This window comes from Budorcas taxicolor, chromosome 14 (genome assembly GCF_023091745.1).
Source record: "Budorcas taxicolor isolate Tak-1 chromosome 14, Takin1.1, whole genome shotgun sequence".
Taxonomy (NCBI): Eukaryota; Metazoa; Chordata; class Mammalia; order Artiodactyla; family Bovidae; genus Budorcas; species Budorcas taxicolor.
In genome coordinates this window covers 79,299,254-79,326,967 of record NC_068923.1, presented here as the reverse complement: position 1 = coordinate 79,326,967, position 27,714 = coordinate 79,299,254, and the positions used below count along the sequence as shown (strand labels likewise).

The 27,714-nt window shown below is 43.9% G+C and overlaps 1 protein-coding gene across 2 annotated transcripts in view; it reads left to right on the top strand.

Moving 5' to 3' along the window:
* Window positions 1–27,714, top strand: part of MATN2 (matrilin 2) — a 166,777-nt gene that overhangs the window by 65,466 nt on the left and 73,597 nt on the right. For both annotated transcript variants that reach the window (XM_052651949.1, XM_052651948.1), the window contains exon 5: window positions 25,303–25,425. In XM_052651949.1, the coding sequence (XP_052507909.1) occupies window positions 25,303–25,425 (123 nt within the window). The remainder of the gene's footprint in view (window positions 1–25,302; window positions 25,426–27,714) is intronic.

Below are 27,714 nucleotides of genomic sequence, written 5' to 3'. Positions count from 1 at the left end.
TTTTTTTAATCTTCCTTGAAGCATGGATTTAGGGTGAGTTATTAATATTGGCTGGGAATGATTATTCAAGTTCTGTTTTAGAAGAGTGCAGGAATCTAATTGGTCTGGTGAGGGACGCTTTATAGGTCTCCTAAATAAAAAAGGGCAAACAGATATAAAGTGTTAATAGAATTCACATTCTCTTTTTTTTTGGCCAAACCCCCGTACTGGACAATATACTGACATTAGAGCCGCATGAGGTAATCCGCCTCTTAGAGGAGAGAATTACACATACGTTGAGTGTTGTGCCTATACTTTTTTTTTTTCAAGTTATAAATAAAGACATTAATAGCCTAGAAAACAACCAGACTTCCTCAGGACATGAAGGAGACCAGCCCACGTGGAGGCAAATAAAACTCAGCAAATCTGACATGTAGGTCATGTAATGCGTAATTGTGATTATACTGCATGGTAAGTAATTAAGCCCTAATGGAAAGCAGTTTGCACAAATGGCTGTAATTAGTATCGCGTTTATGGAGCCAAACCACATTTTCCTTTTGTCTTCTCACTTTTCAGTGGGTTGAGAGTGGTTGGCTAGGGGCCTCCCTGCCCCCGCAAGATTAGGGAACATCTGCTCGACTCCTCCGGTTGGTGGCCTGTAGAAGCTCAAAGCACCCAGACTCTGTGAGCCCCCCCTGGGGGAGGGGTCCCTGTGTTCTCCAGCTGCTCCCAGAACCCAGGATCCCAGGTTGCTTGTTGAGTGGAGCCTGAATCATCCTGGTCTTCCGCTTGAACCCCTGACCCTTCTTTGGTTTTCACAACGACAATCACTTATACCATATGCTCATGGGTTGAATAGAATTTACTGGAGGACTGAGGGAGCTCAGGCAGAGTCACTTCACACACTGCTCAGCAAACAAGCTAAACATCTCAGACATGCCCTGTCCTCTCCAGGAGCCTCCCCCCACTCTCCCCCTCCCACCCCAGCAGGGTTTCTCTGCAGAGCACTCAGCCTCCCTCCACTTTGCTAACTCCTGTCCTGCGCTTCCCTTCTTTCAGTTCAGTTCAGTTGCTCAGTCGTGTCTGACTCTTTGCGACCCCATTGGACTACAGCACTCCAGGCCTCCATGTCCATCACCAACTCCCGGAGCTTACTCAAACTCATGTCCATCACATCAGTGATGCCATCCAGCCATCTCATCCTCTGTCGTCCCCTTCTCCTCCCGCCTTCAATCTTTCCCAGCATCAGGGTCTTTTCCAATGAGTCAGTTCTTCGCATCAGGTGCCCAAAGTATTGGAGTTTCAGCTTCAGCATCAGTCCTTCCAATGAATATTCAGGACTGATTTCCTTTAGGATGGCCTGGTTGGATCTCCTTGCAGTCCAATGGGCTCTCAGGAAATCCTTGCCTTTGTCTCCTGCTCCCTTGATCTGCTGGGATCCCGGCATGTGCCAGGATCCGTTTTCCATGCTCTGGCTTAGTCAATCCAGAGATATCTTGAGATCAGCAAATGAAACATAAAAAGTTCTCCCCCTGATGTCATGAGCAGGCCTTCCCCACACACCTGGTTTGCCAGACCCCTTGCCTGGCCCCACCTCAAGTTCTGAGGCCCCAAGCTCTCCCGGGTCTGGGGCCTGGGTTCTCTCCAGTTCTGGGGCTGTGGGTGCATCACACGGCATGAGGCAGAAACTGTCTGGGCTTCTGACATACTGACCAGGTGGAGGGGCGGGGAGGCCCAGCTCGGAGGGGCCTGAGCCCAGGCGGTGGTTCTCAAGCTTCAGTACCGGGGAAAGAGACACCCAGGAAGCTGACCCCTGACCCCGCCCACCTCCCGGCACCCCCAGATTGATAGTCAGCAGGTCTGGGTGGGACCTTGGCATCTGCATTTGCTATGAACTTCTCCCATCCAAGTACTAACCAGGCCCGCAGCTTCCGAGATCAGACGAGATTGGGCGCGTTCAGGGTGGTATGGCTGCAGACTGTTGTGAACTTCTGACCTAGGTTGCTGCTGCCATGGTTTGAGATTCCCTAGTTTCAGCTAGCCAAGGCAGTTGGGAGGGAACGGAGCAGGGTTGGAGGGGAGTAGGGCTCAGCTGTCCCAAGTGACTCCGCCCCCGTCCCAAGTGACCCCGCCCCTGTCCCAAGTGACCCCGCCCCCTTGTCCCAGCTGTCCCCACCCCTCGTCCAAACTGACCCCGCCCCCATCCTAGCTGACCCCGCCCCCCATCCCAGCTGACCCCGCCCTCCGGTCACCTGGAAGCAGAGGAACTACCTTTATTGTCGGCGGCAGACTTATCTTAATACGTCCAGTCAAAAAGAGCATTTTCTCTCTCTCCCAGGAAAAGATCATAATAATGACTCTTGTTTGCCCACCTGAAATTGTACACCAGCGGGCCTTGTGGAAGGATGAAGGCCTTCAGAGTCTGCGGACCCTGACATTCAACCCTCTCAGTTTCAACCGTGACATTCTAGCTGTATGTCACCCTGAGCTGGTGATTTAACTCCTTGACTCAGCTTCCTCACCCACAAGATGGGAAGGGTGGTGACAAACCATCAACTGATCCTTGTCAGCCCCTGAGTTTGGTCTGGTGGACAGTTCAAAGTTGTGCCGAGGGGAGTCTGGGCCAGACTCTGACCTCTGTTTCTGGGCTGCTCTCTGCCAACACAGAGAGGAACTCTCTGGACCTGGAGAGGAATGAGACACAGCCCTTTCCAGCTTTGAGCCTTTAAGATGTGCCAGGCCCTGGGAGGTGGTTAAGACTCTACACTTCCTCTTCAGTGGACATGGTTCGATTCCTGGTCAGGGAACTAAGATCCTGCAAGCTATTCAGCATGAAAAAAGCCGGAGGGGGAGGGGGGTGAAAAAAAAAAAAACACCTTCTAGAAATGAAATAGTACCTAAAACATCAATATTCCTGCTCTCTTGAAGTTACATTCTTGCATAGAAGTCAAATAAATGACCAAGATAACTGCAGCCCAAAGTGATTGCAGCCCCTGCTTAGCCCAGTATGCTACACACAAGGTCAGGACTAACTATAATCACTTACTAAGTGTTTATACCATGTGCCAGGAGCTCTCCTGAGTGTTCTATATTTGTTATCTCATTAATTCTGACATCAATCTCTTAAAGTAGGTTTAGCATTTTATTTTACAGATAAGGAAAATGAATGCCAGAAAGGTTAGACAATTTACTTGAGGTCATAGGGCTAGTAATGAGACCAAGCCAGAACCCTGTCCCGTTAGGTGTGACCGCCTGGCTTTTGCCCATCATTCAATGCTTGCCAGTGTCGCTTGTCCCATGATCCTTGAGGTGGCAAGCAGTCCTGCAGCCAGAGACACTCCTCCAAGCACAAGAGGACAGGCAAGTTCAAAGCACTCATCTCAGGAGACTCAGAACCAGTTCACCAGGTCTGACATTCAAATGATTGTCATTCCCAAAAGTTCACTACTAACTCCTGTGATTCTGTCATGTACAGGATGATTGTGAGAGGCAATGGCCTTCAAACACACACATACACACACGCTATAGTTGCCATTTTCTGGTCATACCCTGCCTGTGTGGAGATAGGAGGCAGACATTGCTGAGTCATAGGTTCTTCAAGTGGAAACAGACCTTGTCTATCAGACTGTTAGCGTCCTCTCCCCCTTAGCCCAGGAATTCTGTTTCTCCCTGGTGTCCCAGAGTGATGGCGCCTATCCATCCATCATCACCCATCTGGAACGCAGATCATTACAAAGCACCCGTATCCCACCTCCAAGGTAGCTTGGGTCAGTGGTTGAGCTGAAATCCTACTCTTTGTCATTCCCACCTTTGATCCTATTTCTGAAGGATCATATACTGAAGTGTATGGCCAACTGAAGCCATATACTAAAAAGTTTATTTCCTTTTCCAGCTAAAAAGAGAAGCCCTTTGATTATTGAAGAATGTAATCGCCCCACCTCATTTAATTTTCTCTTTTTCAGGGGAGGCATGAACACATCTTTAGGTGACCTGGATTTGGGTCTCTTCATTGTCCAAACAACCCTTTTTTGGACATCAGTTAGTCAGTGCCTCAAAATATGCCCCTTTATTTAAAGACAAGATCAAGTACATTAAATAATTTTACCTTTAACATTTTGTCCATACCATATGAGCTATTTGGAATGTACTGGAGGCAACACTGTAAGATTCTTCAGTCTCCAAAAAGTCTTCCCCATCCAAAGCCATAAGATATACATAAAAGCATTACCAAGTGCATAACCCATATGGGCTCAATAGAAGTTTATGTTCTTCTCTTTCCCCATTTAAAAATGTGAGGGGGAGTTGGAATCCTCATGAAATGCGCCTGTCTTCATTTATCTCTTTTCCTCCACCATTCCCCTACCCTTGAATTCTTTTCTCATTAACAAGAACAAACTTTATCTTATTTTAAAAAAATAAGGAATTTTCCCTTTTTGTCTCCCTTCTGGAATATTTAATCTGTCTGGAAGAATAATGAAAATGCAACACTTAGAAAACTTTACTTGGCAAGAAAATGTAAACTTTCTTGTCCAGCTTTCTCATTTTTTCTCAAGAAACATATCAAATGCATTTTACAGTTTTATTGTTCAGATATGTTCCTGAGATTATTTTCCCAAGTTATATAAGCAACTTAATAGCTTTTATATAACAGTTTAATCAAAGGACATGATCCCTTTGATGTGACAGAGAAACAGCCACATTATTAAAAACAGAAAATAAAGCAATAAGCAACAGTCCTCATGAATGTGAATGAAAAAAATTCTTAAAAACTTCTCAAATAGAATCCGTATATATAATGTAATCAAGACCAAGTAGGATTTAGTACAAGCATTGGTTTAACATCAATAATTAAAAATCAATAATTAAGGCTTCCCTGGCTGGTAAGTGGTAAAGAATCCACCTGCCAATGCAGGAGACGTGGGTTCCATCCCTGATCTGGGAAGATCCCATGTACCACAGAGCAACTAAGCCTGTGCGCCACGACTGCTGACCCTGTGCTCTAGAGCCCAAGAGGTGCAACTTCTGGGCCCACATACTGACGCTACTGAAGCTGGCGTGCCCTAGCGCCCATGTTATGCAACAAGAGAAGCCACTGCAAGGAGAAGCCTGAGCACCGCAGCTACAGAGCTGTCCCACTCACCACAAGTAGAGAAAAGGTCCAGTACAGCCAAAGGCAATAAGTGAAGCTTTTTAAAAAATGAATTAATATATGACTGATACTTTACATAGAAAAATTGTAAGCGTGCCACCAGAAAACTGCTAGAACCCATTAACAACTTTGGTTGTTCAAGGCAATCTACAGACTCAATGCAATTCCTATTAAAATACCAATGGCTTTTTTTTTTTTGAACTAAAACAAATAATTTTAAAATTTGTATAGAAACACAAAGACCATCAATGGTCAAACAATCTTAAAAAAGAAGACAAGAACTAGAGGAATTATACTCCCTGGTTTAAGACTATGTTAAAAAGCTGTAGTAATTAAAACAATATGTAATCTCTCTCTCTCTATCTCACACACACACACACACAAACCTCACAGACTGATGGAACAGAATAGGTAGTCCAGAAATAAACCCATGTACTTATGGTCAATTAATCTATGACAGAAGAGATAAGAATATACAGTGGAGAAAAAAGAGTTTCTTATAAGTGGTGCTGGGAAAACTGGACATCTACATGTAAAAGAATGAAATTAAAACATTCTCTAACACACCATACAAAAATAAATGCAAAATGGATTAAAGACCTAAATGTTAGATCAGAACCACAGAACCACTCCTAGAGGAAAACATAGACAGAACATAAATCATAGCAATTTTTTTTGAATCTGTCTCCTAAAGTTAAGAAAATAAAAGCAAAAATAAACAAATGGGATCTAATTAAACTTAAAAGTTTTGTACAGTTAAAGAAAAGACAAAACAAAAAGACAACCTTCAGAATGGGAGTAAATATTTGCAAATGATATGACTGATAAGGAGTTACTATCTAAAATACACAAACAGCTCATGCAACTCAACATCAAAACAAACAAACAACTGAAGTGAAAAAAGAAAAAAAATGGGCAGACCTGAATAGCCATTTTTCCAAAGAGGACAGGCAGATGGCAAACAGGCTCATGAAAAGATGCCCAACATTGCTAATCATTAGGGAATTGTAAGTCAAATTCACAATGAGATATCACCTCGTATCTGTCAGAATGTCTATCATCAAAAAAGAAAAAGAAAAAAACCCCACAAATAATAAACACTGGTGAGGATGTAAGGGAAAAGGAATCCTGTTAGTGTAGCCACAGTGGAAAACAGTATAGAGGGTTCTCAAAAAACTAAAAACAAAACTATATATGATCCAGCAATTCCACTCCTGGGTGTACATTGTAAAGAAACAAAAACACTAATTCAAAAAGATATATGCACTCTGTTTTTCATAGCAGCATTATTTACAGTTGCCAAGGTATGGAGGCAACTTAAGTGTCCATCAGCAGATGAATGAATAAAGAAAATGTGGTATACACACACAATGGAATACTTCTCAGCCTTAAAAAGGATTAAATCTTATCATTTGCAACAACATGAATGGACCTGGAGACTTTTATGTTAAGTGAAATAAGCCAGACAGAGAAAGACAAATACTGGATGATATCACTGATATGTGGAATCTAAAAATATACGACAAACTAGTAACTATAATAAGAAAAGAAACAGACTCACGGGTATAAAGAACCAATTAGTGGTTACCCATGGGGTGAGGGGAAGGGGAGGGGTAAATAGGGATAGGAGATTAAGGGATACAAACTATTGTGTATAAAATAAACTGCAAGGATATATTGTACAACACAGGGAATATAGCCAATATTTTATAACTTGAAAAATTGTGAATCACTATATTGTATACTTGTACATATTAACTATACTTACACAGTATTGATTATACTTCAATAAAAGTTAATATAATTTAATTTACCATATTAATAGCCTAAAAAAATGTAAAATCATAAGATCATTTTAACAGATGTCCAAAAAGCATTGGCCAACACCCAATGTTCATTCATGATAAAACACTCTCCAATAAACTAGAAATAAAAGGGAAATTCCTCAACCTGATAAAAAACATATATGAAAAGACCTAGAGTTAACATCTTGGAAAATATCATGATGCTGGAAAAGATTGAGGGCAGGAGAAGGGGGCAACAGAGGAAGAGATGGTTGGATGGCATCATCGACTCAATGGACATGAGTCTGAGCAAACTCCAGGAGATAGTGAAGGACAGGGAAGCCTGGCATGCTACGGTCCATGCGGTCAAAAGAGTCGGAGTTAACATCATACCCAAGAGTAAAAGACTAAGTGCTTTCCTTTTAAGATAAGCAACAAAAAAGTATGTCCTTTGCCATACTTCCATTCAATGTTGGACTGGATGTCTTAACTGATACAATAAATCATATAATTATAATATTTATATGAAATAAAAAGAAATTAGAAATTAATACAAGTTGGAAAGGAAAAAGTAAAACTGTCCTTATAGACTATTTGACTGCATATGTAGAAAAGCTAAGAGAATCTTCAAAAAATCTCCAAAATTTATTAATGAATTCAGCAAGGTTGCAAGATAAAAGGTCAATATACAAAATTATTTGATTGTATTTATTTATTTATTTATTTTAATTGGAGGCTAATTACTTTACAATATTATAGTGGTTTTCGCCATACACTGACATGAATCAGCCATGGGTGTACATGTGTTCCCCATTCTGAGGCCCACTCCCACCTCCCTCCCCATCCCATCCCTCAAGGTAATCCCAGTGCGCAGCCCTGAGCACCTTGTCTCATGCATCGAACCTGGACTGGCGATCTGTTTCATGTATGATAATATATATGTTTCAGTGCTATTCTCTCATTATTATATACTGCAACAAAAATCTGAAATAGACATTTTAAAAGTTTTACAATAGTATAAGAAATATAGAAATTAGAGATAAATTAGCAAAACGTGGCATGATCTATACATTGACGAATACAAATGATGTCTGCAGGAATTAAAGAAGACCTAAAGAAATGGAAAGATCAGCAAATCATCAAATAGAAGACTTACTATTGCTTAGATGTGAATCCTTTCTAAAATGATCTATAGATTTAAAGCAATCCCTATCAAAATCCTAGCAGAGATTTTTGAGTAGAAACTGATGACCTGATTCTAAAATATAGATGAAAATTAAAAAAAAAAACAATTGAATACTCAAATAAAATAAATTCTTATTACTCACAATAGTTATAGTTTGTAAGTCTCTGTGAACATTGAACTAGTGGTTACTGGATTATGGTTCCTAGGGGAAATATAGAGTTAGTTTCCTGCAAGCCTCTGGCCACAGTTCAGTTCAGTTCAGTCGCTCAGTCGTGTCCAACTCTTTGCGACCCCATGAATCGCAGCACACCAGGCCTCCCAGTCCATCACCAACTCCCGGAGTTCACTCAGACTCAACGTCCATTGAGTCAGTGATGCCATCCAGCCATCTCATCCTCTGTTTTCCCCTTCTCCTCCTGCCCCCAATCCCTCCCAGCATCAAAGTCTTCTCCAGTGAGTCAACTCTTCGCATGAGGTGGCCAAAGTACTGGAGTTTCAGCTTTAGCATCATTCCTTCCAAAGAAATCCCAGGGTTGATCTCCTTCAGAATGGACTGATTGGATCTTCTTGCAGTCCAAGGGACTCTCAAGAGTCTTCTCCAACACCACAGTTCAAAAGCATCAATTCTTCGGTGCTCAGCCTTCTTCACAGTCCAACTCTCACATCCATACATGACCACTGGAAAAACCATAGCCTTGACTAGACGGACCTTAGTCGGCAAAGTAATGTCTCTGCTTTTGAATATGCTATCTAGGTTGGTCATAACTTTTCTTCCAAGGAGCAAGCGTCTTTTAATTTCATGGCCGCAGTCACCATCTGCAGTGATTTTGGAGCCCCCAAAAATAAAGTCTGACACTGTTTCCACTGTTTCCCCATCTATTTCCCATGAAGTGATGGGACCAGATGCCATGATCTTCGTTTTCTGAATGTTGAGCTTTAAACCAACTTTTTCACTCTCCTCTTTTACTTTCATCAAGAGGCTTTTTAGTTCCTCTTCACTTTCTGCCATAAGGGTGGTGTCATCTGCATATCTGAGGTTAGTGATATTTCTCCTGGCAATCTTGATTCCAGCTTGTGTTTCTTCCAGTCCAGCATTTCTCATGATGTGCTCTGCATAGAAGTTAAATAACCAGGGTGACAATATACAGCCTTGATGTACTCCTTTTCCTATTTGGAACCAGTCTGTTGTTCCATGTCCAGTTCTAACTGTTGCTTCCTGACCTGCATACAGATTTCTCAAGAGGCAGGTTAGGTGCTCTGGTATTCCCATTTCTTTCAGAATTTTCCACAGTTTATTGTGATCCACACAGTCAAAGGCTTTGGCATAGTCAAGAAAGCAGAAATAGATGTTTTTCTGGAACTCTCTTGCTTTTTCCATGATCCAGTGGATGTTGGCAATTTGATCTCTGGTTCCTCTGCCTTTTCTAAATCCAGCTTGAACATCAGGAAGTTCATGGTTCATGTATTGCTGAAGCCTGGCTTGGAGAATTTTGAGCATTCCTTTACTAGCGTGTGAGATGAGTGCAATTGTGCAGTAGTTTGAGCATTCTTTGGCATTGCCTTTCTTTGGGATTGGAATGAAAATGGACCTTTTCCAGTCCTGTGGCCACTGCTGAGTTTTCCAAATTTGCTGGCATATTGAGTGCAGCACTTTCACAGCATCATCTTTCAGGATTTGAAATAGCTCCACTGGAATTCCATCACCTCTACTAGCTTTGTTCATAGTGATGCTTTCTAAGGCCCACTTGACTTCACATTCCAGGATGTCTGGCTCTAGATGAGTAATCACACCATCGTGATTATCCAGGTCATGAAGATCCTTTTTGTACAGTTCCGTGTATTCTTGCCATCTCTTCTTAATATCTTCTGCTTCTGTTAGGTCCAGACCATTTCTATCCTTTATCGAGCCCATCGTTGCATGAAATGTTCCCTTGGTATCTCTAATTTTCTTGAAGAGATCTCTAGGCTTTCCCATTCTGTTCTTTTCCTCTATTTCTTTGCATTGATTGCTGAAGAAGGCTTTCTTATCTCTCCTTGCTATTCTTTGGAACTCTGCATTCAGATGCTTATATCTTTCCTTTCCTCCTTGGCTTTTCACTTCTCTTCTTTTCACAGCTATTTGTAAGGCTTCTCCAGACAGCCATTTTGCTTTTTTGCATTTCTTTTCCATGGGGATGGTCTTGATCCCTGTCTCCTGTACAATGTCACGAACCTCATTCCATAGTTCATCAGGCACTCTATCTATCAGGTCTAGGCCCTTAAATCTATTTCTCACTTCCACTGTATAATCATAAGGGATTTGATTTAGGTCATACCTGAATGGTCCAGGGGTTTTCCCTGTTTTCTTCAATTTGAGTCTGAATTTGGTAATAAGGAGTTCATGATCTGAGCCACAGTCAGCTCCTGGTCTTGTTTTTGTTGACTGTATAGAGCTTCTCCATCTTTTGCTGCAGAGAATATAATTAATCTGATTTCGGTGTTGACCATCTGGTGATGTCCATGTGTAGAGTCTTCTCTTGTGTTGTTGGAAGAGGGTGTTTGCTATGACCAGTGCATTTTCTTGGCAAAACTCTATTAGTCTTTGCCCTGCTTCATTGCTCATTCCAAGGCCAAATTTGCCTGTTACTCCAGGTGTTTCTTGACTTCCTACTTTTGCATTCCAGTCCCCTATAATGAAAAGGACATCTTTTTTGGGTGTTAGTTCTAAAAGGTCTTGTAGGTCTTCATAGAACCGTTCAACTTCAGCTTCTTCAGCATTACTGGTTGGGGCTTAGACTTGGATCACTGTGATATTGAATGGTTTGCCTTGGAAACGAACAGAGATCATTCTGTCGTTTTTGAGATTGCATCCAAGTACTGCATTTTGGACTCTTTTGTTGACCCTGATGGCTACTCCATTTCTTCTGAGGGATTCTTGCCCGCAGTAGTAGATGTAATGGTCATCTGAGTTAAATTCACCCATTCCAGTCCATTTTAGTTCACTGATTCCTAGAATGTCGACGTTCACTCTTGCTATCTCCTGTTTGACCACTTCCAATTTGCCTTGATTCATGGATCTGACATTCCAGGTTCCTATGCAATATTGCTCTTTACAACATCGGACCTTGCTTCTATCACCAGTCACATCCACAGCTGGGTATTGTTTTTGCTTTGGCTCCAACCCTTCATTCTTTCTGGAGTTATTTCTCCACTGAACTCCAGTAGCATATTGGGCACCTACTGACCTGGGGAGTACCTCTTTCAGTATCCTATCATTTTGCCTTTTCATACTGTTCATGGGGTTCTCAAGGCAAGAATACTGAGTGGTTTGCCATTCCCTTCTCCAGTGGACCACAATGTGTCAGACCTCTCCACCATGACCCACCCGTCTTGGGTTGCCCCGTGGGCATGGCTTAGTTTCATTGAGTTAGACAAGGCTGTGGTCCTCGTGTGATTAGATTGGCTAGATTTCTGTGAGTATCTGGCCACAATATTTCACAAATCAATACAGAACCTTATTTTAGGGGTGTTTCTGTTTAAAGACACCTTAGCGATTCCCTGGTGGCTCAGACGGTAAAGCGTCTGCCCACAATGTGGGAGACTCGGGTTGGATCCCTCGGTTGGGAAGGTCCCTTGGAGAAGGAAATGGCAGCCCACTCCAGTACTCTTGCCTAGAAAATTCCATGGATGGAGGAGCCTGGTGGGCTACAGTCCATGGGGTCACAAAGAGTCGGACACGACTGAGTGACTTCACGACACTACTTTGATCGAGTATACATTGTTGATTTATTGACATTGAACTTACAGCCAACAGCACCGTTACTCATGCCTGAATGAAGCTCATCTAACATTCTTCCTCCCTAAGGCAGAGCATGGCCTTCTTGCCTTAGGGACACCAGACAGCACTTCAACACTACTCGGAGGGGCCGTTTTAAACAGTGAAGTGACCAACAGACAGCACACAAATTCTAAAATTATGGCTTTAAGGGGAGCACAAAAAAGATACTTGTTTATAGCATGAGTGCCAAAACAAGAAGGCAGAGCACTGTTTGACTTTCACTAGGAAAGTGCAGTGGCTCAATAGTTTCACCACTCTGCACAGATCCCTGAATGACCACGAAAATGCCCAAGTATCGATACTAGGTTCCCAGTAACTTTTATAAAGTAGGTAAATTGGCAAGTCTGGAATCTGCAAATAATGAGAATCAAGTAAAACTTTGAGAAAAATAAAGTTGGAGGGATCAAATTATCTTAAGACTGACTATAAAGCAATGGTAATCAAAGCAGTGTGGTAGTCATGTAACAGTGGACATCACTGGCACAGAATAGAGTCCAGAAGCAGACCCACACATTTATGGTGAAATGATTTTTGACAAACATGCCAAGGAAATTCATTGGAAAAGAATAATGTCATCAACTAATGGTGTTACAACAATTGGATTCCCATGTGTAAAAAAAAATGGACCTTGACCCTTACCTCATACCATATACAAAAATTTATTTGAAACTGATTTTAAATGTTAATATAAAGGAGAAACATATAAATGTCTAGATTAAAATGTAGGGAAAAAATTGATGACCCTGGGTTTGGCAAGGATTTTTTAAATAGGGCACAGAACACAAAAGAGAAACTCAGTAAATTGAACATCATCAAAATTAAAATATTTGCTTGCAAAATACACTGCTATTAAACTGAAAAGGCAAATCACAGACTGAAATTAAATATATCCAACAAAGGACCTTAGAATTTATAAAGAATTCTTATAACTTTATAACAGGAAAATAAACAGCCCAGTCAAAATGGGCAAAAGATTTGAATAGACACTAAACGAAAGAAAATATATAAAGAAGAGATGCTCAACCTCATTAGTCAAAAAGAAAATACAAATTAAAGCCATAAAAGGATACCCCCACTCTACTTCCACTAGATTGAATACATTTTAAAATGTTGACCATGTCAAGTAATGGCAAAGTTGGAAACAGAGTAATCATTTTTCCTGGCAGGAAGACAAAATGGTTCAACCACTTTGGAAGACAGATTAGAAGTTTCTTACAAAATTAAATATGTACTTACCATGATATCGAACCATTCCACTTTTAGGTGTTTACTCAAAAGAAATTAAAGTTTATGTTCAAACCAGGATTTGAGCACAAATGTTTACTTGTGATAAGCCCAAACTGGAAACAACTCAAATCAAATCAAAACAACTCAAATCATCAACAGGTGAACTGATAACAAATTGTGAGACATGCATACAGTGTAATACTAGTGGGCAATGAAAAGAATGAACTACTGACACATGTTGAAGAAGGAAATGGCAAGCCACTCCAGTGTTCTTGCCTGGAAAATTCCATGGACAGAGGAGCCTGGCAGGCTACAGTCCATGGGGTCGCCGCAGAGTCAGACATGACTGAGCAAGTGAGCACAGCACACTGACACGCAGCAGGCTGGATGAACGTCAAGGCAGCCCTGGTGAATGAAAGAAACAAGACCAGAAAAAGAGCACATACTGTAGGATTCCATTTATATGAAATGTTAGGGAATGGTAACTTATCTGTGTGATACAGATCAGCAGATGAGTGGCTGCCTGGGACCAGGGGGAGGGATGGGGCAGGTGGAGGGGCTACCAATGGCAACTAGGAAACTGGGGATCTGGAGGTGATGGGTATATTATCTTGATTATGGTGATGATATGTTGCTATGTCAAATGTATCAGATTGTATACATGAAACATGTGTAGTTTATGGTATAGTTCATATAGACACACACATACACACAGAACAATGTGGTTTGGGAAGGTAAGTGGTACTGAGAAGGCTTCAAGAGAAGAGATTAGAGAGTCATGGAACAATCAGGGCTTGGGGAGGAAGGGATTTTCTAGCAAGTCAAAGAAGAGGAAAGAACTGCAGGGCTTGTGGTCTTTGGAGGATGCTAACTAGAACAGAGTGCTTGTTTGGAAGAGCATGTTTGGGGCATTAGTGGGGGATGAGAAAAGGAATTTAAGCTGGAACAAATTATGGGGTGATTTGATTTCTCAAGCTGACTTCCAGCTGTGGTCTTTGGTGGATAGAGGGGCTGAATACAGGGTGTCAGAGAGAAAACCACGTTTTAGTACATTGACCCTGGCAGTAATACATAATATAGCATTAGATTTAGGTAGAGAATGAGTGCAGAAATACCACCTACCTAACCCCTCACTCGTTCCTTTATTCATTCAGCACTTATTCATTCCCCTCTATGGGCCAGACACTCTGGTGGGGTGTGGGAGAGAAATAAGCGTGTCTCTCATATGTTGGAGATCCAAGGAATACTCAGATCTTGGCTTCCCTGGTGCTCTGCACGTGCGGAGCAGAAGGTGGACGATGCAATCAGTTTACAATTCAAATCAGTTCAATCAATTCAGTGCTTATGTTTCTTATGCCCGTGGAATTAATTAGATCATAGCAATAATCCCCACCCAGGGGAAGAGTTTATGACCTAAGATGGGGAATAGTGGGTGAGGGGTGTTTGATAACTTCAGTTATCAGAGAGGAATCCTGGTTTTGCTGGGGAAAGCAAGAGCGAGTCTGGGCAAGAGCCCACTCAAGTGGTTGGGTGCAGCAGGAGATGGGGGTTAGAGTTCAAGGAAAATGCCTGGCTGGATATGCTTGGGGTGGTCATTGGCCCTGAAAATGCATGGAATCTTGGAGGGAGACAGGGAGTGCGGAAAGAGGTGTTCAGGGTCTCAGCTTGAGGCAGCCCACAGAGCTCAGACCTAAGTGCAAGAAGGAGAAGACTGCGCATGCGCACACAAGCAGGCGGCTTTGTGGGGGCGGGAGCGGGGGCTTGTTAGGAATGCAAATTCCCGCGCGGTACCTATCCCAGACCTACTGAATCAGGGACTCTAGGGGTGTGGCCCAGGAGGATGTGTTTTAACAAGCCCTCCTGGGAGTTCTGATCTTAAACTCGAGTTTGAAAACCACTGGCCCGGCCCAGCTATTTTAAGCTAGATCACTCCCTGAGAGACGGCTGCTCCGTAGGGAGTTCATAATGAGAAAGGGATGCTGTGATTGACAGCCGTTTAGAAATTGCAAAGCGCTCAGCAAGACTAGGGCCTTATTCGTTCACGCTTATTTCTGATTTCGATCAACCTCATTCGGTCAGATACACTTATGTTTTCAGGCTTTGTTTTGGGGCTCCTCCTTTTTTTCCCCTCTCAAACGGAAACTAAAATCTCAGTTCATGAATAGGATAACTGATTGAAAAAGCATGAAGCTTTGGGGGAGGAGGGATGCGAGCAAGGCACAGCTGGAGTTTGCCTGAAAGGACAGGTTTGTTTTTGTGGGTGACATTGGCTTGCTTTTGTTTCTTCCAGCGTGGAAGCACCAGGCTGATGACTCACATTAACTGCTGAAAGTCTTTAAATTCAAACAGCAGCTGTCAAAATACGATTAGGGCTTTCAGACATAATGAAAGAAGGGGGATAGTCCCTAAAAATGCAGGCTTGGGTTTCTCAGGCTTTTGCGGAGCCTTAGCTCCAAGGGAGATTTCGGGTTGGAGCAGGCAGAGATCCCATTGTTTCCCAGCAGAGAGAAATAGCAGCTCTAATAATACATTTCTCTTCTCTCTTCCTGTGATAAATAATTTCTGATTTCTCCATCTCAGGCTCAATAGCAGCATGTGTGTGTACTAAGTTGTTTCATTCGTGTCCGACTCTGTGTGACCCATAGACCTAGACTGCCAGGCTCCTCTGTCATGGGATTCTCCAGGCAAGAATACTGCAGTGGGTTGCCATGCTCTCCTCCAGGGGATCTTCCCAACCCAGAGATCGAACCCTTGTCTCTTACATCTCCTGCATTTGCAAGCAGGTTCTTTACCACGAAAGTGGAGCATATCTTTAAAGGTGTTCATTTTGCTTTAACTCTAAAGGAGAGATTAGATTGTCACTGGTATCAATAGCATGCCATGTGGCTTGTATAAAATTCTGAAAAGTCAGTAAAAACCCTTTTATTTCATCTAGGATGATGTCAGCTGCAACCGCCACAGTCTTTGTCCCGTGCTTCTTTCTTGTCCGGGGTAACCAGATGAAAGTTTTCCAAGTCTCTGGGCTGAGGCACTGTGCCAGGCTTTCAAGATCACACATGGAGGAAGGCCCTTAAATCTAGAATGCCTGTGAGCCTCAGGGGAAACACCAGGGATGGATGTGAGCACAGCCCTGGGGCTCTTAGTTATCAAATCCTCCCTGATTTATTTCATTGGGGAGACCGAGCAGATGCAGTTTACATCCCTCCTAAAACTCTCCAGGAAGAGAAGCAAGCAGATTTTGCTGACTGTCAGCCATGTACTAACACATGCCCTCTGGCAAGGCATTGTTTGAGTTTGTTGAGATCTTTTGCTGTAAAATTCAAAATTGCCTACTTTGCTGTATCAGATCAAGTCAGCCTAGAACTCACAAACTAAAACTTAGCCAGATGCACTGATATTGTTTAAAATGATCTGAATCTAGTGTCCACATGTGGGGGTTTCATGCTGCTGCTGCTGCTAAGTCGCTTCAGTCGTGTCCGACTCTGTGCGACCCCACAGACGGCAGCCCATTGGGCTCCGCCATCCCTGGGATTATCCAGGCAAGAACACTGAAGTGGGTTGTCATTTCCTTCTCCAGTGCATGAAAGTGAAAAGTGAAAGTGAAGTCGCTCAGTCGTGTCTGACTCAGCGACCCCATGGACTGCAGCCTACCAGGCTCCTCCGTCCATGGGAGTTTCCAGGCAAGAGTACTGGAGTGGGATGCCATTGCCTTCTCTGGGGGGTTTCATAGGCACCCAATAAAGTGATGTTGTATTAAAATTGTGATGTAGGCAAAATCTGGTTGGGGTCACCTCTTCTCCAAGCTTAACTAGGCCTGCAGTCCTAAGACATTTTGCACTAGTGGTAAAGAACCCACCCACCAATGCAGGAGATGCAAGAAATGCAGGTTCGATCCCTGAATTGGGAAGATCCCCTAGCATAGGAAATGGCAATCTACTTCAGTATTCTTGCCTAGGAAATCCCATGGTGAGAGTAGCCCAGGGCCTGCAGTCCATGGAGCTGCAAAGAGTTGGACACGACCAAATACAAGAAAAAAGGAAGCTTATATTTGCTGAGTACCTACTATCTCTCAAGTACTTTATCATCTATATTATCTCATGTAACCCTGCAATAAGATGTTTTCTTGACTTAATTATTTAACCTCTGCGAAAATTCAGTCTCACGGAAATCACTTATGCGAAGTCACACAGGTCACCTTGCTGAAGCCAGGTCTGACTCCAAAGGCAATATTCTTTTCATCCTATCTGATCGCCTCCCTTGTACCCTATGTAAAGAAACATGGGACTTCCCTGGTGGTCCAGTGGCTAAGACTCTGCACTCCCAGTCACTCATGGGACTTCCCAGGCAGCCCAGGTTTGATCCTGGTTGAGGGGACTAGCTCCCTCATGCCACAACTAAAGATCTGGTGCAGTCAAATAAATAAATATTTTCTTTAAAAAAGAAGAAGAAACATAACTGCCCCTTATCTCCTCCTCCAAGATTCAGTCCTCCTGACCCCTGTTTTTTCATATTACCCGCCTCAGGTCCTGGTATACAGTAATCTTTTCTGTGAGCTGGCCTTCTGACCACACTGTGTAAAACAGAAGCTCCCTTCCCTCCACACTCCTATTGCTCTGTCCTGCTTTTGTTCCACAGTACTTCTAAGTAATATATGGTTTAAGCTGTTCATGTTACATCTGGCCGCTGTCCATGGTATGCTAGTAAATGTTCAACAAGCAGATCTCCAGGGGGAAAATACCCAGTTTGTAACGTTCACCAATTCCTGTGGTGTCAATACTGCCACCATGGCTGATTTCACGCTACCCACTTGGCCTTGCTGAATGCAGAGTTGGGAAGAGGTGGGCATGGTCCGTCAATGTGAGTCAATAGGAGCCGGCTTCCCACTTGAATATCAACTCCATGGCAAGAGGGATCATTGATTGTTTTAAAATCAAGGGATCAATTATTTCGTTCACTGTTGTTTTCCCAGCAGTTTGAACAATTTGATGAATGATTGCATTCAGTCATTTAAATATATTTTAAAAAATTGACCACATGCCAAACACCATGCTAGTTGAGCTGGAGGGCTGAACAGAACAAGCACTGGCTTCAAACGGCAGGGGAAGAAGACATTAAATTATCAATTGCAAATTAAGCGCTACATTGTAACTGTGGTAAGGGAAACCATGGCCGGGAACTTGACCTCTAACAGGGAGTGGTCAGATAAGAGCCCTCCACCGCGGAGTACTCCAGGCTGGCTACTCTCGAGTCAGTTCAACACACGTCCACTAAGCACCAGCTGTGTGAAGCATGTGGGTATCAGGGGTACCCTGAGAACCACCAAGACTTACCCTGTGCCACTCAGAGCTTACAGCCTGGGTAAGAAGGATGAGCGAGGAAAGCCTGACAACCCTGTGTTTCAGGTGCTGGGTCCATTCACCCATTCCCAAGCACTTGATGAACCCCTGTCATGTGCCAGGCAGTGTGGTAGGCACCAGGGATGCGGGAGACAGCAAGACAGCTGGATCCTTAGCTGTTGTGAGCATTCCAGTGTCTGCAGCTGGAGACCGGCTCCCTGATGTCACTGTCCTCTGCTGGGAGAGGGCTATCTCTTGCTGGGGATGAGGAGAGGTACAGAGACTCGGGAAGAGTTTTGTTTCTGTCTCACTCATCTTCCCAGGACCCAGGACCCCATATCTAGTGGAGGAGATATTGTAGGACTCTAGGACATCCCCGTTGGGAGGCAGGGGGGTTGGGACTCTGTCAGTGTTCTTTCAGCAAATGAACACTTATGGGACACCAACTCCATGCGCTAGGGCACTGGGGAATCAAATTGAGTCACATCAGCTCACTTTCCCGTGAGGACGTCAGACTTGTGATCGGGTTCTTCTAATACTGTGGGATAAATACTGTTACTAAGTTTTGGTTTGTGAGTTCAAAGTGCCTACTGTCGGATAATACTGTGGGATAAATGCATAAGTGCTCTAGTAGAGCCATGTGTAGAGAGCTCAAGGAGCCCAGGGGAAGAAAACGCGAAGCCCCGCCAACCTGGAGAAGGCTTCCTGGAGGAGGTGACATCAGATTGAAGTCAGTAGTCATGAGTGGGAGTCATGGGGTAGAGAAGGCTTGAAAGGGTAATGGGAGCTCTGAATTTAGAGCTTTTCCCACCCCCCACAGTTTTATCATCCTTCACTGAAATCCTCCCAGGCTGTGAGAAAAAGAAGTGCTGTTTTTCTAAAGAATAAAGAATCATCCAAAAACATCTGTATTTGTTTGCAATGAAAGTGACCACTGCCAGAAAAACAACAAAGTTGTTTTGTCAGAACCTAGTCTGTATTTATTCCTTTGTCTTTGTTTAATTAAATTAATCCCTCAATGGTTTCCTTTGGGACAGTACAGATCACTAGTGGCCATAAATCCCCAATGTTCTAAAAACAATATGAAAGGCCCGAGGCCAACTGGCAGGCCTGCTGTTTGTGGGATGTTCTTCTGGAATGCAAGCCATGATCCTCCTGTTCCTACCACACTCTGCACCCTCACGTAGCGTCCAGGGTCTTTCAGACACTTGGAGAGAGGTCCAAGGACAGCAAAAAAAAAAAAAAAATCGAGATTTGTTTAAAAGAATCTGAGCCTGGAGACAGTAGACAAAGGCTGACTCTTGCGTCTTTCCCTGGATGAATATGAGGACTTTTTACCTGGGAGTTTCAATGACTCAGCCTGGCTGCACACTCGGGTTATCTGGGAGCTTCGAGAACACTGCTGCCTGCACCCCGGCCCTTGCTGCCTGATTCAAGCCGGGCGTATTTGCCGAAGGGCCCTAGATGGTTCTGATGGGCCGCTGAGGTGGTGCACGCTGCTCTGACGGATTGGACCCTGCAGGGCTTCAGGGCTGTCCTGTCCCAGAAGGAAGGAGCACCTCGTGACCTCTCTGCCTACCCTGCTGGGGGGAGTTTTGGGGGAGAAATGGTTATTGCTTCAAGATCTTGGTTCACTGCTTTCATCCACATTTTTCAATCTATTTCAGTTGGGATTGGGAATTGGCCGCAAGCTTGGGACTTGGGGGTTGGTTGTTCCAGTGTCCTGGGGTGTCATTGTCCAGCCATCAGGAGTTCATGCAGAGATGCTCCCCTCCTGATTAGGGAGCCTGGCAAGGGAGACACTTTATTCATTTATCCATACACTAAATCCTTTCCATTTTCCAGAGCTAAAGTAAACTGTGATGCCACCAAAGTTACTCTTCCACAGCACAAGTCAGGTGAGACAGCCCTTGATTATTTTTCATTATTATAAAAACTCTAGGTATAAACTCTTGTTAGAAAATTCAAAGACAGATCATTATTGCTTCAAGATCTTGGTTCACGGCTTTCATACTATCTACATTTTTCAACCTATTTCAAATGGAGATGGGAACTGGGCCCAGAGGGATGTAGTTCAGGGTACTATGTCTGTGTGCTAAGTTGCTTCAGTCTTGTCTGACTCTTTGTGACCCCGTGAACCATAGCCCATCAGGCTCCTCTGTCCATGGGATTTCCCAGGCAAGAATACTGGAGTGGGTTGCCATTTCCTTCTCCAGGGGATCTTCCCGACCCAGGGATCAAACCCAGGTCGCTTTCATCTTCTGCACTGGCAGGGTTCACTGCTTTTAAAATGCTTCTTTCAAAGAGGTTCTTTTATAACATTGATTTTTTTTTCATTATTATAAGAGCTCTTGGTATAAACTCTTGTTAGAAAATTCAAAAGCAGGTAATTATAAATAACAGAAAAAAATGAAACTCTCACCCCTCCTTGGTAACCACTGTTAGGCAGGGTTCCTGCTGGACAAAGAGAGGAGGCAAAGCAACTGTGGGAGCTGAGCAGGGGGACCCAGGTGGAGGAGTTCCCACCCCACCTTCAGAGATGGGCTTGAGGCTTGGGGGCTGGCTGTTTCAGTGTCCTGGGGTGTCATTGTCCAGCCATCAGGAGTCTGTGCAGGGACGCTCCCCTCCTGGTTAGGGAGCCTGGCAAGGGAGACACGGTATATACGTCAGTATATAAATGCCTATGGCATTAACATGGTGATACATGCCAGGAAGGGCTTCCCAGGTGGTTCAGTGATGAAGAATCCACCTGCCGATGCAGAAGCCGTGGGTTCCCACCCCGGGTCGGGAAGATCCCCTGGGGTAGGAAGTAGCATCCCACTCCAATATTCTTGCCTGGAAAATTCCAGGGACAGAGGAACCTGGCGGGCTTCAGTCCATGGGGTCACAAAGAGTCGGACACAACTGCATGACTGAGCACGCACGCGCGCACACACGCCAGGAGGGAGAAGTCAGAGGCGCACAGACATGCGCTGACAGCCGGTGGGTGTGGCCAACAGCTCTGACGGACAGTGGAAGGTCCTCGTGTCAAGAAGTTGATTTTCCCTTCAGCACACACGCAAACCAAAGCTACTTTGGCATGGAAGTCAGAGAGCTACCACTTTGTTCCCAAAGAGGTGGCTTTCATTTATCCGTACACTAAATCCTTTTCATCTCCCAGAGCTAAAATAGACTGTGATGTCGCCAAAGTTACTCTCACCGCACAAGTCAGGGAAACGGCCCATCTCCCTTTCTGAGACGTCCCCCGATAAGCAGGGTTGAGACCAGGCAGCCTGCTCCCAGGCCGTCTGCCGTCCAGTGTCAGTTGTCCTTCCGACGCCCCCTCCTGCTGCTTCCCTTGGAATTCCCGGAACGGGGGTCAGCTCCCCTATCTGTCCTGCTTTTTCCTCCACTTCTGCACGTTTACTGTCCCCTCAGCTCCAGGTGGATCTTCTTCCTTTTCTCCGCGTCTCTTGCTGGCCTCCGCGTCTCTTGCTGGCCTCCGTGTCTCTTCCTTTCCTCCGTGTCTCTTGCTTGCCTCCGTGTCTCTTGCTTGCCTGCCAGCCTCTTCTGATTGATCCAGCTTGGGCTGGCCGTAATCCATCCCCGTTCTGAACTCCCATTGTATCAGCAGCACCTCTCTTGTGGATTTCTAGCATGTTCTGTTTTGTATTTTAGTTATTTAGGGTGCATCTGATAGCTACTCTGGCTTTCCCAATCCTCAAACAGGGCTAGTGTTTTCCACATGAATGCCTTTTGCATCCACTGTTCTTTCTGTCAGAAAGACTCACACACATATATGGTGGAGGTGGTGGTTTAGTCACTAAGTTGCGTCTGACTCTTGTGACCCCATGGATTGTAGCCCACCAGGCTCCTCTGTCCGTGGGATTTCCCAGGCAAGAATACTGGAATAGGTTTCCAATTCCCTCTCCAAGGGATCTTCCTGACCCAGGGATTGAACCGGTGTCTCCTGCAATCCAGGCAGTCTCCTGCATTGCAAGCAGATTCTTTATTGCTGAGCCACAAGGGAAGCCTATACATATATACACACACACACACACATATACACACACACACACATACATATACACACACACACAGAGTTTAGTTTAGTTTCAGGTATGCAATATAGTGACTCAGTATTTTACATTTCCACTGCATATATTATGAAACAATCACCACAATAAATCCAGTTGCGATTTGTCACCATATTAAGTTGTTACAATATTGCCTATTATATTTCCTATGTGTACATTATATCCCAGTGGTTTATTTATTTTACAGCTGGAAATGTGTACCTCTTAATCCCCTTCACTGATCCATATCCCCAACCTGTACCTTCTGGCAACCACCAGTTTGTTCTCTGTATCCATGAATCTGTTTCTGTTTTGTTATGTTACTTCATTTGTTTTATAGATTCCACATATGAATGAGATCATGCAGTATTTGTCTTTGTCTGATTTATTTCACTTGGCCTAATACCCTCAGGGTTCATCCATGTTGTTATAAATGGCAAAATTTCATTCTTTTCTATGGCTGAGTAACATTTCATTGACTATATGTAGCCCGTCTTTATCCATTCATCTGTTGATGGGCACTTAGGTTGCTGCCATATCTTGGCTATTGTAAACAATGTTGCAATGAACATAGGGGTGCATATATCTTTTTGAATTAGTGTTTTTGTTTTCTTTGGATAAATTCCACTTCTGGGTTTTATCAGAAATGCTCTTCTTAGAACTTCACCTTCCTAACCCTTAGAATACAAGCTGCGTGATGCCAGGAGCCCCTTTGTTGGTTCACACTACATCCCCAGTGCCTGGGACAGAGTAGGTGCTTTGTTGATTCAATAAATGAAAAGTATTTGATGGTTCCGATTTTTCTTGTATCTCTGGCTTAGGCTTGTAACTAACTGTAAATTTTGTCATTCTTCAATTATTCACTAAGATTTTTGCATGAGCTGAAGTTTCTTCTGATTATTGTTATTTTCCCTATATCTGGATCCATGGGAAATATCAATTAGAGTTCCCAATTGGAAATATAAGATAGAAATAAGATAGGTAAAGAAAGGAATTTACATCTATAATTTTTTCATCTACTTCATTGATTTAGGAGTGAAAATAATTCTTTTAGCATTGTAAAACCAGAATCCTTCTTTGTGGAATTTTAGACCTAAATATTTTTTAATCTTATGATGTAGCTTCTATTTTTTAAAAAATTAATGCATTTGATAGAGGTGCTAAATATGTCAGCTTTTATCTTTTTATCATTTGATATTTTACATTTATCAAAAAGTATAATAAACTATAAAACTCAAAGACCTAGGAGGTTACATTAAAGTGTAGTCACTGGATTCAGGGATTAATCAAACTTTCTAGTGAATTAAGTTTTTACCATAGCTGTCATAGTGATAACTTTTAACCAGAGGAAGAAAAGATTTTTAATGTATTCAATCCCTTTAATGCTCTCTGATTTTCTCCAAGTTTAATGGTAAAGTCACTGAAAGAGCTAGTTATGAAACCAAATCATTATCCTTGCTGAGAAATAATGTCATAACGTCAGCCAATTTCTTCAAAGGGGAGACTGAGTTGATGAAGGATTAAAAATGCCTTTAAACTTTTTATCCTCTGATATATTCTTAGTTCTGTGGCACTAAATGCACTACTGTGAGTGTATTCTTACATTGCATTTGAATAAAGAGCCAGAGCTCAGCACCTTGTGGACACATAATAAATATTTGACTGGAATAGCATTGTTAATCACCATAGAGGAGCCTGCTGGGCTACAATCCTACGGGGTCACAAAGAGTCGGATGTGACGGCATGACTTTCTCTTCACTTCACTTCAGACCATATATTGATTTCTCCCTATCTTTGTTATCTCTACCCAAATTCTTCTGGCTTCCCATTTTCCTTCTTTATTACTGGGATGCATAAATGGAACACAAAGAGGATTTTCAAACATCCTTCTGATAGAGAAATGGAATGAGGGAAAGTATGTCCAAAGAGACCAGACTTGAAAATAAGGGACTCTTCCAGACCTGCTGTGTTTTTGGTGGAGTAGCAGGTCTTTTCATCGTGCTCTCTCCCAGCTTCTGCAAAATGTCAAAGACAGCACCAAATGATCTTGTTGAGACTGTGTACATAGGTGGTTACATTGGTGAGACTGATTACAAAGCCTTTAGGTTCTCAGAGAATACGAATGGTACTTGATTCGGACAAGCACAAAGGCCTGCTCACGATAACTTCAATCCTCAAGAACCATCCATCATTCTCCTTGACATGAGAAAAACACATATTGATGTTAATTTAAAAGTTTCTAATGCATTTAATAGAGAAGAAAAATTCCAACTTTGAAAAGTGTGCTTTTACGTATACATAAGTGGCGGTGTGGGCTCACTCACATCTGTCTCTCTGTGACCCCATGGACTATCGCCCGACAGGCTCCTCTAGCCGTGGGATTTTCCAGGCAAGAATACTGGAGTGGTTCCTACTCCATTTCCTGCTCCAGGGGATTTTCCCAAGCCAGGGATCGAACCCCTGTCTTTCGCGTCTGCTGCCTTGGCAGGTGGAGTCTTTACCACTGCACTACCTGGGAGGCCCTTACATACATAGAAACTCACCCAGCTATTAACAGAGGTGGTCTCTGGATGGTAGGACTGCAGGTGGGGAGATTACAGTTGAATTTTCTTTTCTATTTTTTTTCCGTTTTCCAAAATTTCCAAAATTTCTTATATCGCTTTCAGTCAAGAGTTATTTTGCCAAGCGCTGTAGAGTTGCTCATTGACGGCCCTGTGCCAGGAGTCACCTCCTTCTGAGCCAAGTTCTAATGATGCCGCTTTGCCCCAGTCCAGGATCTGTGTGCAGCGGACGACCACGGCTGTGAGCAGCTCTGCGTGAACCTGCTGGGCTCCTTCGTCTGCCAGTGCTACAGTGGCTACGCCCTGGCCGGGGATGGAAGACGGTGTGAGCGTGAGTGTCCCGTCCAGCCTTGCCTGATGGGGAAACACCAGGAGGGAAGAGAGAGGGGAGGCCACGCAGCCAGTTGCTCTCCTTTGAGTTTCAACCAAGTGCTCCCAGTTCTCTGTCCTAGTTGTTAGTCACCATTTGAATTTTAAAGACTTCGTTTGTGGCTGAGCTTAGCATTTTCCCAGTCTGGGTCCTCAGCAAAAGGCATGTTTATGATAATCTAGGTTAATAGATCAATCCATTACTGCTTCCCTTGGCAAGGACTGGGCGGATTTGCGTTCAGTTTGGAGCGGGTGTCTGGGCTGGTCTGCCTTCAGTAGAGCTCAGGTGTTATATGCGAGGTCAGGTGGTGATGGGTGACATTGCTGAGTGGCACCTCAAAGAGGTGGGCAGCCTTCCTTCTAAGCGTGGATCTGCAGTTCAGAGACGGTCCCAGGGACCGCCAGCTGTGAGAGGCCAGCTGTGGATAGTGGTAGTGTTAGTCGCTCAGTCGTGTCTGACTCTTTGCAATCCCACGGACTGTAGCCCACCAGGCTCCTCTGTCCATGGGATTCTCCAGGCAAGAACACTCTTGTGGGTCGCCATGCCTTTCTCCAGAGGATCTTCCTGACCCAGGGATCGAACTCGGGTCTCCTGCATTGCAGGCAGATTCTTTACCATTTGAGCTACAGGGAAGACCAGAAAACAAACAGCAGCCTCCAACACTGGCCGCAGCTAAGAAGTCTCAAGGGCAATGCTTGGAACCACAGGCACCGCTTGCAGTCAACTGAGTGGCTTCCCACTCAGGCGACTCCACATTTCAGGGGCCGTGAGAAGGGGGGTGGCATCTCATTTCTTCAGTGACAGGTAATGGTTTTCCTCGGCACCTGTAGGGCAGACCAGTGAATTCCTAATATGCATGTGGCACCTTCCAGCTTGTCTGCAAAGCCCTTTAAACTCGCACAGACTCATTAGCCTTTCTACCAGCAAACAGTGCCTGGCATAGTAGGTGTTCAATAAGCTGAGCAGCGTACTTATGAGGCAGACAGTCCATAAGGAAAGGAAGGAAAAGGACTTGATTGGCATCAGAACTGGAGCCTTCCTTTTCTAAGTCTAAATCCTCCATTTCTTGTTCCCTGTTCCGTTGGTTTCAGAGGACCTGTTCTGTCTTGCTTCCCACAAACAGTAAATGATGATTTGTTTTTGCACATGGAACTTACACGTTCCAGCACACTGTGATTCTTAGCTGGGAATGTGGAAGGAAAAAGCAACAAAACAAAAGCATAGGTGGAAAAAAAAAAAAGTAAAGGTGGTGGCCTAGTCTTTGCAGGTGATGATGAGAATAAAATGGGTTTGTTCGCTTGCTTTTACACACTGATGGAGATGAAAAACCAGCCGCATCAGAAGTCCACAGTGGAATCGGTCTCCTAAGCCTTAGAGTTGTTTTTTTCCCCCTTATTCTGTCTGTGGTGACCATGATAGGTAGCAGGGTACCACATCCATTAACACTGGCAAAACAAGAAGTCAATCTGGAAACACCAGCCCTTTTTTTTCACTACATTAATTTTTATTATGCAAGTACCTAATTTCATTGAGGAAGTTAGACGAGAAAATCACTATTATAGCTTGTCGTATTTTCTGCTGCTGCTGCTGCTAAGTCCCTTCAGTCGTGTCCGACTCTGTGCGAACCCACAGACAGCAGCCCACCAGGTTCCCCCATCCCTGGGATTCTCCAGGCAAGAACACTGGAGTGGGTTGCCATTTCCTTCTCCAATGCATGAAAGTGAAAAGTGAAAGTGAAGTCACTCAGTCGTGTCCGACTCTTTGCGACCCCATGGACTATAGCCCACCTGGCTCCTCCGTCCATGGGATTTTCCAGGCAAGAGTACCGGAGTGGGGTGCCTAGACCCACAGAAATATCTACTTCTAGACATTTTTTTAATGCTTAACAGAATGAGGTCATATGCTCTATCTTGTTTCACATACGTTTGCCTTGTATGCCTCGTCTCTTAGTAATGTCTGACTCTTAGCAACCCCATGGACTGTAGCCCACCACGCTCTTCTGTCCAAGGGATTCTCCAGGCAAGAATAGTGGGGTGGGGTGCCATTTTGTCCTCCAGGGGATCTTCCCGACCCAGGGATTGAGCCCAGGTCTCCTGCATGGCAGGCGGATTCTTTACCCACTGAGCCATCAGGGAAGCCCGATTTTTCCCTTCAGTTCAGTTCAGTCACTCAGTCATGTCTGACTCTTTGTGACCCCATGAATCGTAGCACGCCAGGCCTCTCTGTCCAGCACCAACCCCCGGAGTTCAC